The 17,453-nt window shown below is 47.2% G+C and overlaps 1 protein-coding gene across 2 annotated transcripts in view; it reads right to left on the bottom strand.

Annotated features, from left to right (window-relative positions):
* The window catches only part of EED (embryonic ectoderm development), a 170,215-nt gene that overhangs the window by 107,430 nt on the left and 45,332 nt on the right, over positions 1-17,453 (bottom strand). For both annotated transcript variants that reach the window (XM_029602261.1, XM_029602262.1), the window contains exons 5-6: positions 15,584-15,709; positions 15,384-15,465 (exon numbers count right to left, since the gene is read on the bottom strand). In XM_029602261.1, coding sequence (XP_029458121.1) covers positions 15,384-15,465; positions 15,584-15,709 — 208 coding nt within the window. The remainder of the gene's footprint in view (positions 1-15,383; positions 15,466-15,583; positions 15,710-17,453) is intronic.

Below are 17,453 nucleotides of genomic sequence, written 5' to 3'. Positions count from 1 at the left end.
GCTAGCACAGTTACTTACGAGAATGGAAGCGCTGATCGCTGCTTTTCCTCCGAGGGATCCGACGACTCCAATGGACCCGGTGCCTTCCTCTCTGATTCCTCTTTCTTCGGCAGACGAAGGAGAAACACCATTCCTTCCGCCATCGGGAGTCCTTCCGATGCCTAGATCATCTGTTTCACCGATTGCATCTGTTTCCATCGGTGCCCCCATCCCGCCCATCGATGCCCTCGGTGCCACCGGTGACACCATCGATGCCTCGTCCGGGACATTCAGGTATACCAATTTTTCATCCCTCCAAGGATACTGGGGGTGCTGGAGATGATCCCTACGATACCTGGACTGACGATTCATCCCAGGATACCGATGACTTGCCATCGCCACCCTCTCCTGCTGAAAGCAGGAAGCGTTCTCCGCCTGAGGACTTGTCCTTCATTAATTTTGTGAAGGAAATGGCTGAAGTGGTTCCTTTTCAACTTCAGACAGAACGAGATAGACAGACATCAGATGATGGAGTTTCTTCAATTTTTAGATGCTCCTAAAGAACTAACATCTATTCCCATCCATGATGTCCTCCTGGATCTTCTCAAAAGAAATTGGGAACATCCTGGTTCTGTGGCACCAGTCATTCGGAAAGCTGACACTACATACCTAGTCCAGTCAACTCCTGGTTTCCAGAAGTCCCAATTGGACCACCATTCAGTGGTTGTTGAGTCAGCCCAAAAGAGAGCCCGAAGATCCAAGCCTCATTCTTCCTATCCTCCAGGAAAGGAACAAAAATTCCTGGATGCTAGAGGTCGTTGTATCTTTCAAGGGGCTATGCTTATAACCCGCATCGCCTCTTATCAACTTAATATGACCCAGTACAACAGGGTCCTCTTTAAACAAATACAGGACTTTGCTGAGTCCCTACCTCAACAGTCTTAAGACCAATTGCATGCCCTAGCTCAAAAGGGTTTAGAAGCGGGCAAGCATGAGATAAGATCTGCCTATGACGTTTTTGACACCGCTTCTAGGGTTTCAGCAACAGCCATTTCTGCAAGGCGATGGGCCTGGCTAAAGTCGTCCGACCTACGGCCTGAGGTCCAGGATAGACTGATTTGCCTTGCACTGGAGATAATCTTTTTGGTGAGCAAATACAAAAGACAGTGGCGCAACTCAAGGATCACCATGAGACTCTTCGCCAACTCTCCTTGCTACCTTCTGAATATCCTGCTAAGCAAACATTCAGAAAGGAGCGCAAGAAATCATTTTACCGCCAAAGGAAATCTTATCCTCCTCCGTCCAAAAGTCACTCTACTAAGCCTTACCAGAAAGACCAGTCTAGGCAAACTCGCAGGCAAAAGCCGCAAACAACTCCTCAACTAGGTCCAGCATCTGGTTTTTGACTTTTTCCTAGAGAGCAGCATTCAGACTCCACTAAAGCATGTACCAGTGGGAGGCCGATTGTGCCACTTCAGCCACATCTGACACTCAGTCACCACAGACCAGTGGGTGCTCACCATAGTAACTCAAGGTTATCATCTCAACTTTCTTGCCATTCCACTGGACTCCCCACCTCGGCTGACGTGGGGAACATCAGACCATTCACCGCTCCTGGAACAGGAGATTTCCCTCCTCCTCCAGTCCAGAGCAATAGAACCAGTGCCCTACTCCCAAACAGGGCCTCGGATTCTACTCTCGGTATTTTCTAATCCCAAAAAAGTCAGGTGGCATTCGCCCGATACTAGATCTTCGGGCCTTAAACAAGTTCCTCCAAAGAGAAAAGTTCAAGATGGTGACCTTGGGTTCCCTTCTCCCCCTTCTACAAAGGGGAGACTGGCTCTGCTCTCTAGACCTCCAGGACGCTTACACACATATCGCAATAACTCCGTCTCATTGCAGATTTCTGCGATTCCTCGTAGGCCCAAAGCACTACCAATATCGAGTGCTACCATTCGGCCTAGCCTCTGCTCCATGAGCCTTCACCAAGTGCCTCAAAGTAGTAGCAGCGTTCCTCAGAACTCAAGGTGTCCACATCTACCCCTATCTCGACAATTGGTTGAATAGGGCTCCCACAAAGCAAGCTGTTTTGACGTCCCTATGTCTCACCTTTCACACCCTGGGGTTTCTCATCAATTGTCCAAAGTCCAGCTTGGTCCCATCGCAAACCCTGTTGTTCATAGGAGCAGACTTGGACACCCTCAAGGCAAAGGCTTTTCTTCCTTGAGAACGAGCTCTCATCTCCTCTCTCGCCCATCAGCTACAGACTCGACAGTGCTCCACTGCACGTCACTTTCTAGTCCTGCTAGGACACATGGCGTCCTCAGTCCACATCACTCCCATGGCTCGTCTTGCCATGAGGATCCTACAATGGACTCTAAGGTCACAGTGAATTCAGTCATCTCAACCACTATCAGCTGTGGTCCACATAACCAACCCACTTTGTCTATCTCTAGCTTGGTGGAAGAATCAAGCCAATCTCCTTTAAGGCCTGCCTTTTCAAGCTCCAGACTCTCAAATAACCATTACAACAGATGCCTCCAACATCGGTTGGGGAGCACACATTGCCAATTTACAAACTCAAGGGTCTTGGTCTCCAGAGGAAACCAAACACCAGATCAATTTGCTGGAGCTACGAGCAATCAGATATGCCCTCAGAGTATTTCAGGATCACCTCTCCAACCAGGTCATCCTGATTCAAACGGACAACCAGGTGGCCATGTGGTACATCAACGAACAAGGAGGAACAGGCTCCACTCAGTCGCACCTTTCGACCACATGAGTGGTCTCTCAACCCCACAGTAGCTGACTCGATATTCCAACGTTGGGGTTACCCTCACATAGACCTCTCTTTGTCACCTCAGAACCGCAAAGTAGAAAACTATTGCTCTCTCACTCGCAGTCAACACTCACAGCCAAGAGATGTGTTCTCCCTATCATGGGATGCCGGTCTCCTATATGCATTCCCTCCACTTCCACTTCTCTCGAAGACTCTCGTGAAGCTACGTCAGGACAAGGGAAGCATGATCCTGATAGCACCTCACTGGCCACGTCAAGTGTGGTTTCCGATTCTTCAGGACCTCGCCATTCACAGGCACATTCCCCTGGGGAAGGACCCACTTCTGATCACACAGAACAACGGGTGCCTACGCCACCACAATCTTCAGGCCTTGTCCCTGACGGCCTGGATGTTGAAAGGTTAATCCTCCAGCCTCTCAACCTTTCAGAGCCAGTTTCCCCGTGTCCTGATTGCTTCACGGAAGCCTTCCACAAGAAAATCTTATCTTTACAAATGGAACAGGTTTAAATCATGGTGTTCTTCTCAGTCCCTTTATCCCTTTACCCCTTTACATGTTCCACCACGAAGTTTCTAAACTATCTCTGGCACTTGTCAGAATCAGGTCTAAAAACTTCCTCCATCAGAATGCATGTCAGTGCGGTGGCCGCCTTCATAAAGGTGTCGGGGACATTCCTATTTCGGTACAACCCTTTGTAACATGTTTTCTGAAAGGCTTGCTTCACCTCAAGCCTCCACTGCGTCCTCTGGCCCCTTCTTGGGACCTCAATCTGGTTTTGGGTTTGCTCATGAAACCATCTTTCGAGCCTCTCCAATCCTGTCATCTTCGCTTTCTCACATGGAAAGTGACAATCCTTTTGGCAATAAAATCTGCTCGCAGGGTTAGTGAGTTATAGGCCCTAGTTACCTATCCGCCTTACACTAAACTTCTGCAGGACCGGGCAGTACTCCGCACTCACCCTAAGTTCTTGCCTAAGGTAGTATCGGAGTTTCACATTAATCAATCCAATATACTACCCACCTTCTTTCCCAGGCCCCATTCCAATCCAAGGGAGCAGGCTCTGCATACCCTCGACTGCAAACGGGCTCTAGCATTCTACCTAGACCGTACAGCTGCCCACAGGCAAAGTACTCAATTGTTTGTTTCCTTTGCTTCCATCAGATTGGGTCAACCTGTGGGTAAGCAGACTCTCTCTTCCTAGCTAGCAGACAGCATTTCTTTTTGCTATCAGCAAGCAGGCATTCCACTTCAGGACCATGTTAAAGCACACTTGGTCAGGGCCATGGCAACTTCTGTAGCACACCTTTGCTCTGGGCTGCTTCCTGATATTTGTATGGCTGCTACCTGGAGTTCTCTCCACACCTTTACAGCCCATTATTGTCTAGACAAGGCTGGAAGACAAGATTCCATCTTTGGCCAATCTGTCTCGCGCAACCTTTTTGCAATTTGATGTACCAACACCCTTCCGCCTGCCCGTTAGGGTTCAGGATGCCCTCTACCAAATTCCACCCCAGTAGTTGTGCCTGTTGCATGTCCTTGGGTACATTTGGTGCATGTTCGGACATTCTCAGCTCGGTACTCACCCATATGTGAGGACTACCATCCTGCTTGACCTGTGAGAAAGCAAAATGTTGCTTACCTGTAACAGGTGTTCTCACAGGTCAGCAGGATGTTAGTCCTCACGAAACCTGCCCGCCACTCCGCGGTGTTGGGTTCGTTACGTTTTCTTATTTTTATTTTTGGCACTTACTTTAGCTTTCAAATAAGACTAAAGGGGGACCCCTGCTGGTTGCAGGGTTAGTGCCATGCTGGGCATGCCCAGTAGGTGCCAGTCAAAGTTCTAGAAACTTTGACAAAAGTGTTCCATGATTGGGCTCCATCCTGTGATGTCACCCATATGTGAGGACTAACATCCTGCTGTCCTGTGAGAACACCTGTTACAGGAGAGCAACATTTTGCTTTATCCTCTGTACCATGACCATTCTTTATATCAAATGCAAGTTGAAAACAAAAACAAATGTCTTTAGGGGCCAGCCTGGTGGCTCAGGGGCCGTTCTTTGCACAGTCAGGCAGCAGGACCTGGGTTTGATTCCTGGCTCAAGTCTCCCAGCTAGCCAGGGATGCTGCAGAGTCAGCATTTACAACTCTTGGGGGAAGGGAGAACCAGGCACTTCACAAGACTGACACCCAGTGGCTGCATTTAGGGCCCATGATTGCAGGGGCTGCAAAGGAAACCTAGCAGGTGGCCGCTAAGCAAGGACCATTGCTGCGATGACTGGGCTGGGTGAGCTGGAAAAGCAAACAGAATAGGTAAAAAGTCTCCGGGTAACTATGAATAAAGGCTCATGGTGTTTTAACTAAGCTGGAACTCTAAAGAGTGAGAAGCAGCAAATGGTTGGGCAATCCAACAAAAAAAGAGATTACTTTTAGTTTTAGCTTTCTCTTCTGCAGCACTGTGGAGCTCTCAGGCAACATAAAGGGAAAATCTATTAACAGATGATTTATTGTCCTGTCACAACAGCAGAGACTAGAGAGCACTTTCTCCATGGCAGCCCCACTCTATGAACTAGGTTTAATGAATTGTTCTAAACCATTCAAAGCTTTGCTTTCTTTAGCTTATGCATTGTGATATATTTCATGCAGGTTGTACGTGATTCTGGGTTGAAATAATTTTCAACAGGATTTTTTTCCTTTTGTTCTGTAATTATTAGTGGCTTGTGTTTTTTCTATGTTTTAATTGTCTTATTCTGTGGCATCATTGGTACATAAATACTAATAAAATAAGCTAACAAGCTAGGAGCAGATTATACCTAAGTAAAAAGGTTGAAAAGTTCAGTTCAGTTACTCCCCTTGAAGGTGTTGAGGTAGTGTGATTTGGTTTGATTAGGTACCAACATTTGATAATCAAGAGAATAGTGAGTCACTCAGGCTGACTAACTGAAGTTAGACTGTTTGGATCAAATTGAATTAATGACTGGAAGAGGAACAGTATACAAATCCATGGCTCTCGTGCTAAACTTTCAAAAGGGAAACTTTGATAAAATGAGAAAAATTGTTAGAAAAAAACTGAAAGGAGCAGCTACAAAAGTAAAAGTGTGCAAGAGGCGTGGTCATTGTTAAAAAATACCATTCTAGAAGCACAGTCCAGATGTATTCCACACATTAAGAAAGGTGGAAAGAAGGCAAAACGATTACCGGCATGGTTAAAAGGGGAGGTGAAAGAAGCTATTTTGGCCAAAAGATCTTCATTCAAAAATTGGAAGAAGGAGCCAACAGAAGAAAATAGGATAATGCATAAACGTTGGCAAGATAAATGTAAGACATTGATAAGATAAGCTAAGAGAGAATTTGAAAAGAAGTTGGTCGTAGAGGCAACAACTCATAGTAAAAACCTTTTTAAATATATCCGAAGCAGAAAGCCTGTGAGGGAGTCAGTTGGACCGTTAGATGATCAAGGGGTTAAAGGGGCACTTAGAGAAGATAAGGCCATAGCGGAAAGATTAAATGATTTCTTTGCTTCGGTGTTTACTGAAGAGGATGTTGGGGAGGTACCCATACTGGAGAAGGTTTTCATGGGTCATGATTCAGATCGACTGAATCAAATCACTGTGAACCTAGAAGATATGGTAGACCTGATTGACAAACTGAAGAGTAGTAAATCACCTGGACCGGATGGTATACACCCCAGAGTTCTGAAGGAACTAAAAAATGAAATTTCAGACCTATTAGTAAAAATTTGTAACCAATCATTAAAATCATCCATTGTACCTGAAGACTGGAGGAAAGATAATGTAACCCCAATATTTAAAAAGGGCTCCAGGGGCGATCCGGGAAACCACAGACCCGTTAGCCTGACTTCAGTGCCAGGAAAAATAGTGGAAAGTGTTCTAAACATCAAAATTACAGAACATATAGAAAGACATGATTTAATGGAACAAAGTCAGCATGGCTTTGCCCAAGGCAAGTCTTGCCTCACAAATCTGCTTCACTTTTTTGAAGGAGTTAATAAACATGTGGATAAAGGTGAACCGGTAGATGTAGTACACTTGGATTTTCAGAAGGCATTTGACAAAGTTCCTAATGAGAGGCTTCTAGGAAAAGTAAAAAGTCATGAGATAGGTGGCGATGTCCTTTCGTGGATTGCAAACTGGCTAAAAGACAGGAAACAGAGAGTAGGATTAAATGGACAATTTTCTCAGTGGAAGGGAGTGGGCAGTGGAGTGCCTCAGGGATCTGTATTAGGACCCTTACTTTTCAATTTATTTATAAATTGATCTGGAAAGAAATACGAGTGAGATAGGAAAATTAGTTCTTACCTGTTAATTTTCGTTCCTGTAGTACCACGGATCAGTCCAGACTGTGGGTTGAGCCTCCTTTCCAGAGACAGACTAAAACTGAAAGGATATCTATATGAGGACAGAGCCTATCCTGTAACCCTTCAGTATAACCATTGTCAAAGCAGAAAATAACAAAACCAGAATAGGATCAAGCAAGTAAACATAAAGCTCAATGGAGCAACTGTAGAACAATGTAAGAAATACGCTCTTGCATATACTTGGTATTCAAAACGACCAAGGCTTCCGGTGTAATCGCTCAGTATTCTTGCACAAAAATGAAGTATTAGAATCTGCGAATCTGCAAGAAACAAGCTTCGAGAGGACAGAAATAAAGACAGACAGGGAAGGGCATCTGGACTGATCCACGGTACTACAGGAACGAAAATTAACAGGCAAGAACTAATTTTCCTTTCCCTGTACATACCCGGATCAGTCCAGACTGTGGGATGTACCAAAGCTTCCCTAAACCGGGTAGGACTGAGACAGTCCCACTCAAAGCACTTGCTGTCCAAAAGAACCAAAAACAGGAGCTTGCACATCCAGACGGTAGTGTCGAGCAAAACGTATGCAAGGACATCCAAGTGGCAGCCCTGCAAATCTCCTGCAGAGAGACCGATTGTCTCTCCGCCCAGGAAGTAGCTTGAGAGCGCAATGAATGAGCCTTAAGGCCCTCGGGAACTGCCTGACCTTGGCAAGGATAGGCAGAGGAGATCGCTTCCTTGAACCACCGCGCAATAGTGGTCTTAGAAGCCGGCTTACCCTGATTGGGCCCACTCCAAAGGACAAAAAGATGATCTGAGACCCAAAACTCATTGGTGACCTGGAGATAGCGAAGTAGAACTCGTTTGACATCTAGCTTACTGAGATCGCCCCCAGCGGTACCTGCAATCTCCTCTGGGGAAAACGCAGGGAGTTCCACTGACTGGTTGACATGGAAGTTAGAAACAACCTTTGGTAAGAAGGAAGGGACTGTCTTGAGGGATACCCCGGAATCAGAAAAACGCAAAAAGGGTTCCCGACAGGACAACGCTTGGATCTCGGAGATCCGGCGAGCGGAGGAGATAGAGACGAGGAAGACAGTCTTGAGCGTAAGATCCTTTAACGTAGCGCGACGGAGAGGTTCGAACAGAGCCGCACAGAGGGCCCGGAGGACCAGGTTAAGACTCCTCGACGGGTAAGTGGACTGGGAAGGTGGACGCAGGTGTTTGACGCCCTTCAAGAACCGAATCACGTCCGGGTATCCCGCTAAGGAATGGCCTTCTAGCCGACCCAGGAGAGAGCCGAGAGCTGAGACTTGTACGCGCAGAGAACTAAAAGAAAGCCCCATGGAAAACCCTGTCTGGAGAAAAGAAAGGACCAACGAGACCGGGGTGGAGCGTGCTGAGACACCCGACTCCGCACAAACAGATTCAAAAACCTTCCAGATATGCACGTAAGCCAGAGAAGTAGACTGTTTTCGGGCCCGCAGCAAGGTGGAGATGACCTCTTCCTTGTAGCCCTTACGCCTCAGGCGTCGCCGTTCAAAAGCCAGGCCGCTAGACAGAAGTGATCGGCCTGGTCGAAAAATACGGGTCCCTTCCAGAGAAGCCTAGGAAGGTGGCCTAGTTGCAGAGGTCCGTCCATTGCCAGGTTGTCAAGATCCGCGAACGACAGCCTGCGCGGCCCCTCGGGTGCTACCAGAACCACGGGTCCCCAATGGAGTTCTATTCTTCTGAGAACTTTCCCCACCAGGGACCATGGGGGGGAACACGTACAGAAGGACGACTGCCGGCCAGGGGAGAGCTGGAGCATCCACACCCTCCTAGCCGTGCTCCCTCCAGCGGCTGAAGAACCGATTTGCCTTGGCATTGCGGAGGGTCACCATGAGGTCCAGGTGGGGGGGACCCCACCTGTCGACGATCAGATCCATGGCTGCGGCCGAGAGTTTCCACTCCCCCAGATCAAGCGACTGACGACTGAGAAAATTGGCCTGAACATTCTCCTTGCCCGCGACGTGGGAGGCCGCCAGGCACTGCAGATGTCGCTCGGCCCAGGCGAAGAGACGGCTGGTTTCTAGGGCCACCAGCGGACTGCGGGTGCCCCCTTGACGATTGATGTAAGCCACGGTGGTGGAGTTGTCGGACAAAACCCTCACTGCTTTGCCACGGATAAGGGGGAGAAACTCCTGAAGGACCAAGAGCACCACTCGAGTCTCCAATCGATTGATGTGCCAGCGAGACTGAGCTGTTGACCAGATCCCCTGGGAGGACTGGGAAAGACAGACCGCACCCCAGCCCGAGAGACTGGCGTCCATGGTTACTATTGTCCACTGTGGGGCTTGGAGAGGCATTCCCTGTAGGAGATGAGAAAGGAAAAGCCACCACTGCAAGTCAGCGACTGTAGAGTCCAAGAACGGGAGGACTATGTGAAACTGTTACGACACCAGCTGCCAACGGGATAGCAAAGCTTTCTGTAACAGTCGCATATGAGCAAAAGCCCAGGGGACTAGGTCAATGGTGGACGCCATGGATCCCAGGACCTGTACGTAGTCCCAGGCCGTCGGAAGAGGTAGCGAGATCAGATTCTGAATCTGGTTGATCAACTTTAGAGCCCTCGCATGCGGCAAGAAGACCTTGCCCACCAGGGTGTTGAAGTGGGCTCCCAGGAACTCTAACGCCTGGGAGGGCTGAAGGTTGCTCTTGGAGAAATTCACTATCCACCCGAGACACGAGGAGAGCCAACACGCGATCCACCACCCGCCAACAAAGAGCCTCCAACTTGGCCCGCACGAGCCAGTCATCCAGGTAGGGGTGAACAAGTATTCCTTCCCTGTGGAGAGCCGCCGCCACCACCACCACCACCACCATGACCTTGGTGAAGGTGCGAGGCGCGGTCGCGAGGCCGAAGGGGAGCGCCTGAAACTGGAAATCCCGACTGAGAACATGGAAGCAAAGATACGTCTGATAATCGCGGTGAATCGGAATATGAAATGCGCCTCTGTCAGGTGAGTGAGGCGAGGAACTCTCCAGGGCGAACCGCCACAATAACCGCTTGCAGGGTTTCCATGCGGAAATGCGGGGTCTTGAGGGCCTGGTTGACTCTTTTGAGCTCTAAGATCAGATGAAAAGACCCGTCTTTCTTGGGGACAACAAAGTAAATAGAATACTGGCCTTCGCCAAGCTCCTTCTCCGGAACTGGGACCACCGTGCCCAAACTCAGGAGTCTGGCGAGGGTTTTGCTCCACCGCTTCCCGCTTGGACCACCCGCATGGGGAAAAAAGAAAAAGATCCGGTAGCTCGTGAACAATTTCGAAGGCGTACCGTCTCTGATAATGTCAAGGACCCACTGGTCCGACGTGATCTTGACCCATTCCTCGAAAAACAGGGAGAGGCGGCCACCGAGGAAGGGGACTTAGGAATGAGCCAAGTGAACTTCATTGGGTGGCCGGCTTGGCGGTGGAGCGCGCGGGCTGGCCCTTGCGAAAGGGACGCCGCCCACGAAAGGGCTGCGACCAAGACTGAGAGCGAGAAGAATAACCCCTCGAGGAGCCACCCCGGCCGCGTGGGGTATACCGTCTCTGACCCCGGAAGCGAGGACGAGAAAGTGTACAGGAGTGGGATGACTTCGGACAGTCCTCCGGGAGCTTATGGACCTTATTGTCCTCCAAGGAATCCATAAGCTTCTCGGGGTCCTCACCAAAAAGGAGCTTACCTTTGAAAGGCAACATGCCCAGCTGGGCCCTGGAGGACGGATCAGCCGACGAATTGCGCAGCCAGAGGAGTCGTCTGGCGGAGACCGCCGAGGCCATTGCCTTACACAGAACGCAAATGAGGTTGTAGAGCGTATCAGCCCCATAAGTGACTACAGCTTCGAGACGCTCAGCCTGTTCCGCCTCCGCCAACGGGTGGTCCTGGTTGCAGAGTAACTGTTGAACCCACCTGAGACCTGCCCGTAGCATGAGACTGCTGCAAAAAGTCGCACGAACCCCCAGCGCCAAGACATCAAAAATGCGCTTCATATGTGCCTCGAGCATGCGGTCTTGGGTGTCTTTCAGGGCCGTCAATCCCTCCACAGGGATGGTGTATGTTTGGTGACCACAGAGATGGAGGAGTCCACGGAGGGATTTTTTTAAATTTCCAAACACTCCCTCCGGGAGGAAGTAGAGCTTAACCATGGCCCGCACCACCCGGAGGTCCACTACGGGAGCCTCCCATTCCCGCAGGAGCAACAGCATGTGCATGGGATGAAAAGGGAAGGCGGTAGCCAGAGCCCTGAGTCCCGCCAAGACCAGGGCCATATCTTTAGGCAAAGAGGCCATAAGGGTGTCCGTGGGGGGCCCCTCCAACCCCAATTTCTGGAGGACAAAAGGGATGAGGGGTTCCAGCTCCTTCCTGCAGAACATCCGTAGGACCCTGGGGTCGTCCCCCTCCAGGGAAGGAAGGGTACCCTCTGCATCAAGGGAGGCGTCAGGATCCGGGAGTACCGGGTCCACCGAGGCGTCAGGGGGGGCACCCCCGGGACCCCCCGCATCCGAATAGGCCCCGGGGGCTCCGCAGCCGGGCCAACAGTCAATGGCAGAATTTTGTTGCCCGGGGGGGGGGGAATCAAGGGGGGAGACCTTCCTCCTCCTCCTGCAGGCTGGCTAAATAGGATTTATGCAGGAGGAGGACAAATTCCGCCCCCTCACCCCCAGGCAGCTCCGAAAACGGAGCCGCTGAAAAATCGGCCTGGCCATGCTGTGAGGACCTTCCCCTCCCGGCAGGCAAGCAGAACAGAGGCCCTCTCGAGAAAATCGCGACGAGGGCTGACCAAAGGAAAGGCAGGTAGCCTGCCTCGCCAAAAGAGCTGCTCTGAAGAAAAAAACTGCAGAAAAAAAAAAGTTTGATTGGCAACTTGCAGGCCCGGGGTGAAGCAGGGGGGAATCCTGCCTTTCTGGCTGCCGGTTGAAGCCCTCTGAAGACCAAAATGAAAAACAAAATGGGTCTACTGCTGTAAGGTAAGTTTAAAAGCAGTTTGAATACTTTTAACTGGTTTTTGTTTTTTGTTTGTTTTTTTTTATACAGACTGAGCACAGCAGTGGGGAACTAAGCACCTTCGGCAGCCATAGGAGGGGGAGACAAGACCTGGATCACCAGACTCGGTCCCCACACCTGAAAGCGGCTACAAACTCAGGCTGTGCAGTACACAAGGGGCAAAGCCCCCCTGAGTCCGGCAAGAGCCAGGAGATGGGACCGTCTCCTGCACCAAAGTAAAACTACAACTCTATCAGAGTTTGGGGTTTTTTGGGGTTTTTTTACAGGAAGAAGATCACACTAGATCCCTAAGGAATAAGTACTTGCTTGATCCATGAAGAAAAGAAAAGGCTGACTAGCTTAGAGCAGGAGACCGAAGGGTGAGCTGCTACACCTGCTGGAGACAGACGAATACTGAAGGGTTACAGGATAGGCTCTGTCCTCATATAGTATATCCTTTCAGTTTTAGTCTGTCTCCACCTGCTGGAAAGGAGGCTCAACCTACAGTCTGGACTGATCCGGGTACGTACAGGGAAAATCAAATTTGCAGATGATACAAAATTGTTCAGAGTAGTTAAATCACAAGCAGATTGTGATAAATTGCAGGAAGACCTTGTAAAACTGGAAATTGGGCATCAAAATGCCAGATGAAATTTAATGTGGATAAGTGCAAGGTGATGCATATAGGGAAAAATAACCCATGCTATAGTTACACAATGTTAGGTTCCATATTAGGTGCTACAAACCAAGAAAGAAATCTAGGCGTCATAGTGGATAACACATTGAAATTGTCGGTTCAGTGTGCTGCGGCAGTCAAAAAAGCAAACAGAATGTTGGGAATTATTAGAAAGGGAATGGTGAATAAAACGGAAAATATCATAATGCCTCTGTATCGCTCCATGGTGAGACCGCACTTTGAATACTGTGTACAATTCTGGTCGCCGCATCTCAAAAAAGATATAGTTGCAATGGAGAAGGTACAGAGAAGGGCTACCAAAATGATAAGGGGAATGGAACAGCTCCCCTATGAGGAAAGACTACAGAGGTTAGGACTTTTCAGCTTGGAGAAGAGACGGCTGAGGGGGGGATATGATAGAGGTGTTTAAAATCATGAGAGGTCTAGAACGGGTAGATGTGAATCGGTTATTTATTCTTTCAGATAATAGAAAGACTAGGGGGCACTCCATGAAGTTAGCACGTGGCACATTTAAAACTAATCGGAGAAAGTTCTATTTTACTCAACACACAATTAAACTCTGGAATTTGTTGCCAGAGGATGTGGTTAGTGCAGTTAGTATAGCTGTGTTTTAAAAAGGATTGGATAAGTTCTTGGAGGAGAAGTCCATTACCTGCTATTAATTAAGTTGACTTAGAAAACAGCCACTGCTATTACTAGCAACAGTAGCATGGAAAAGACTTAGTTTTTGGGTACTTGCCAGGTTCTTATGGCCTGGATTGGCCACTGTTGGAAACAGTGGCCAATCCAGGCCATAATGGTTGATGGACCCTTGATGGGCTTGATGGACCCTTGGTCTGACTCAGTATGGCATGTTCTAATCTCTCTCTAACCTTGAGCCATGACAATTGTTTTGAGTCAAGCAGAAATGAGACTCCCACCAGCCCTGTACATTTCTTTCTTCAATGTGGGATAGAACGCTATCTCTCCACTTCCCCCACCTCTCAAAATCCAAACCTAGACCATCCCAAGTCTCACTACACTCTTCAATCATGTAGGGGTTGAGGGCAGTCGATGCTGCAGCAGCAGCAGTGTTCACAGCCTCCGGTATGTGTGTGTGTGTGCGGGGGCAATATGAATATCATCCATTACTTAAAATGGCGACACCCAGCAGCAAGTAGCAAGGTCCACATTAAGACATCCCAAAGGAAGCTGTGCTCTATGGCCCCTGCCCAAGGACCTTTACTGCAATGAATGGTCTGAGCTGGGAAGAGATATAAATAGGGGAAACCATCCAGGTAGTTGTGAATGAAGGCTCATGACACTGTAGGAGGTCAGTTACATTTGAACAAAGCCCAAGGAGGAAAACTGCCAGGTCAAAAAAAAAAAGATTAGACCACTATTTAGTGCTCTCCAGCTATCTGTTTTACCTTCTGTATAATGACAATACTAATAAAGTACTGACAACAGAAGCACCCAACAAAAGTAGTCCAGTAGGGTGGTTTTGGTTTTAGTGAAAGTTATAAGCCCATATAGCACAGCTCTGTTTGAAAATCTATACAAACTCTACTGTAAGCAGGTAGATTTTTCAAAACTATCAACTTTCCTAATTTTTGGATCTATTTCTTCCCTTTTTTAATCTTATTCCTAGGTTTACTTTCTTTTATGTTTTAAGATATTTTCTTGTATATGCATATTTTTTAGAATAAAAGATGTGCATGCGAGTCATGCTAAACCCCACCTACATTCTGAAATGTCTTTGCAATCTTCAGCTCCTGCCAAATTTATACTCTGCCTATTGTCAAGAGCAATGACCACATGAGATCTGATATGGATCAATACTCCTTAGCTTTATAATGGTGGGAGTGGCTACAAGGGAGAAGCATTTTTTAAAATGCTATCAATAATGTCTCAATAATAAAAATCACAATATAGGAGAGGGAAGCACAATAATTTTTTTCTGTCAACATTATATGCTAAAAAGGATTTGCTAGCACTGCTACTTTAAAGACAAGTTGGTCTTTTTGAAGTAGTTGAATACCATCTGCTGTTATAAATCTGATATGGATTTTGAAACTTGTTCATAAATTTTGTAATTTTATTATAGCTTGTAAGTGGGCTTCAAATGCAATAACTCTAAACTTCAATAGCCCAGCTTTCCTCAAATTTGTTTTCATTTGCTTTTCATATTCCTCCTCCTCAGTCAGGAGGAGGAATAGCCTAGTGGTTAGAGCAATGGGCTACAAACCAGGAGACCAGGGTTCAAGTCCTGCTGTCACTCCTTGTGACCTTGGGCAACTCACTTACTTGTACTTAGGTACAAAACTTAGATTGTAAGCCCTCTGGGGATAGAGAAATACCTGCAGTATGTGCATGTAAACCTGTCGGTATGTAGAAATAATAAATACATAAACTTCCTGAATAAAGCTGTCTAGATCCAATAATGCTGCAAGGGGGAAAAAAATCAAAAGCATAAAGAGATTGTTACCAGAACCTCGGTATATAAAAATGTTAAATAAATAAATAAATGTTAAATAAAAATAAATAAATGCTGCACCTACCCCCCTACCTTTTTCACAGCACAGCTCATTCTAGCTCTTACCTTTGCTTACAGAGAGGAGAAGGTTTGGATCTCTTGGGTGGAATTTAAGTTCATTGATAGCATTTCCATGACCGACATAGTGCTAGAACAAATTTCATAAATGTGATTAATAATATTTTATACATACATACACACACAAGAACTGTTTTGTATCAAGTAGGTTTAATCCCAATCACCTTCTTCATTGTACAGACACTCACTTTTATGCACTGCATTGTAATTGGATTGATTATCCTAATGATTCCCCTTGATCCAGCCACTGCCAGAAGAGGGTGACTTGTGTTGCTATCATACGTCCACGCACATGTGTAGAAGTTTTCATCTGCCTATAGCCACTATTGTTAAGGATTTGTACAATTACCCTTAAGTTATTCATCACATGCTGAAAGTCAGCAAATTAACCACTGGAAAACTGCACGTGAAATAAAATGCTAATTCTGCAATGTTCAGGTTACTGCAATGTTTTGTTTTATTAGCTTTATTTTTTTCATCAGTTTGCCCACGTGCTTGCTTGTGTTGCAATCAGAGCTGGAAAAATCCCAGATGAATAAAATTGGGCTCCTGCTACCATCTGGAAAGGCACTACAATCGAAAGCCCAGGCAGAGTAACTGCAGCCTCAGTCAAGGCCCAGGTGAAGGAGTCGCTGCTGGGCCACAGAAGAGAAGCTTGGGATGGAAGAGGAAAGAAAGAGGACCGGAAGGCTCATCTGCATACATTTCCCAGCAGCCCCTGGGAGAGGACTCCAGAGCTCAGTGCGAAAGATCCAGACTTCAGGCTCCAAAGCACCAGTTTCCATAGGCCCTGCATCTCTTGCAACTGAAGAGGATTGGACAAGTGCACCTGACACGTGTACTTCAAAGCTCCTAGAGTATAAACTGAATACAGATTTCATACAGCAGGAATTTAATTCAAAACAAGAGTGAATAAGGTGGGTACGTTTTTAGTTATAAGTAGATTAACAGTAGTGTTTTGAGGTTCACTGACAAATATAAAATAAATCAATAAACTAAAAGTACTTTAAATTAGCTTTACCTCCCTACTCCCTTAGAAATTTTAAACTTGATAACAAATCAACAAAATTAAGAAAGAGATAGTAGTCCAGCAGCATGAGGGAGGCTTTTCAGTCTTTTGCACTGAGTGCCACATGTATGATTATCTCCCAGCTGATGAAAGGTTGAGGTGTGCACTCGGTGCAAAGAGCTCCTAGCCCTCAGAGAATGAGTTTGATCTCTGGAGTCTAGAGTGGCAACCCTGGAAGAGCAAAGGGAGGCAGATAGGCATATAGCGGACACCTTCAAGGACACTGTAGAGAAATCCCACTTCCAATCTGGCAGTCCCCTCTGCTGCCTTGGAGGAGAAAGGTCACCTGGAAGGAAAGCATCACACCTGCTTTTCGCCCAAGTTATACAGACCCAATTCTCTATACTTGCTTCACCCATTTTATGTTTATCCAGGTTACTTCTACCCTGTTCATTGTTCTAATCCAGGTTACTTCTACCCTGTTCATTGTAAAACAAGACTTTGTCTCTGTTATTTTTTGCTGGTTGTAATGTAAACCGAAGTGATAATTAATCTTGTTAATTGAACCTCGGTATATAAAAAGTTATAAATAAATAAATAAATTAGTGAGACAGGAAGCAATCCTGTAGCTAGGACCTGCACGCAAGGTGATGTAGTCTTCTCATATTGAGGATATGTCTCCAGGGGCAGGTGCCCAGGAGGGAAGGGTTAGGACGGCCATTGTAGTTTGTGATTGATTATTAGGAAGGTAGATAGCTGGGTGGCTAGTGTACTGTAAGGATTGCTTGGTAACTTGCCTGCCTGGTGTGAAGGTGGCAGAACTCGCGCATCACAAACTGTAGATAGGATATTAGATAGTACCAAGGAGAAGCCGGCTGTCTTGGTACATGTGGGTACCAACAACATAGCATATATACATACGAGACTGAAGTGAGACCCCTGTGGCACAGAGTATCATGGCATGCTGGGCATGCTCAGTAGCCTCAGGCTGCCAGTCAAGTTTCTAGAAACTTAGACAGAAGTTTTCCCGCACTAGGGCTCCGTTGATG

Source organism: Rhinatrema bivittatum, chromosome 5, assembly GCF_901001135.1.
Source record: "Rhinatrema bivittatum chromosome 5, aRhiBiv1.1, whole genome shotgun sequence".
NCBI lineage: Eukaryota > Metazoa > Chordata > Amphibia > Gymnophiona > Rhinatrematidae > Rhinatrema > Rhinatrema bivittatum.
This window is presented reverse-complemented; position numbering and strand designations above follow the sequence as displayed.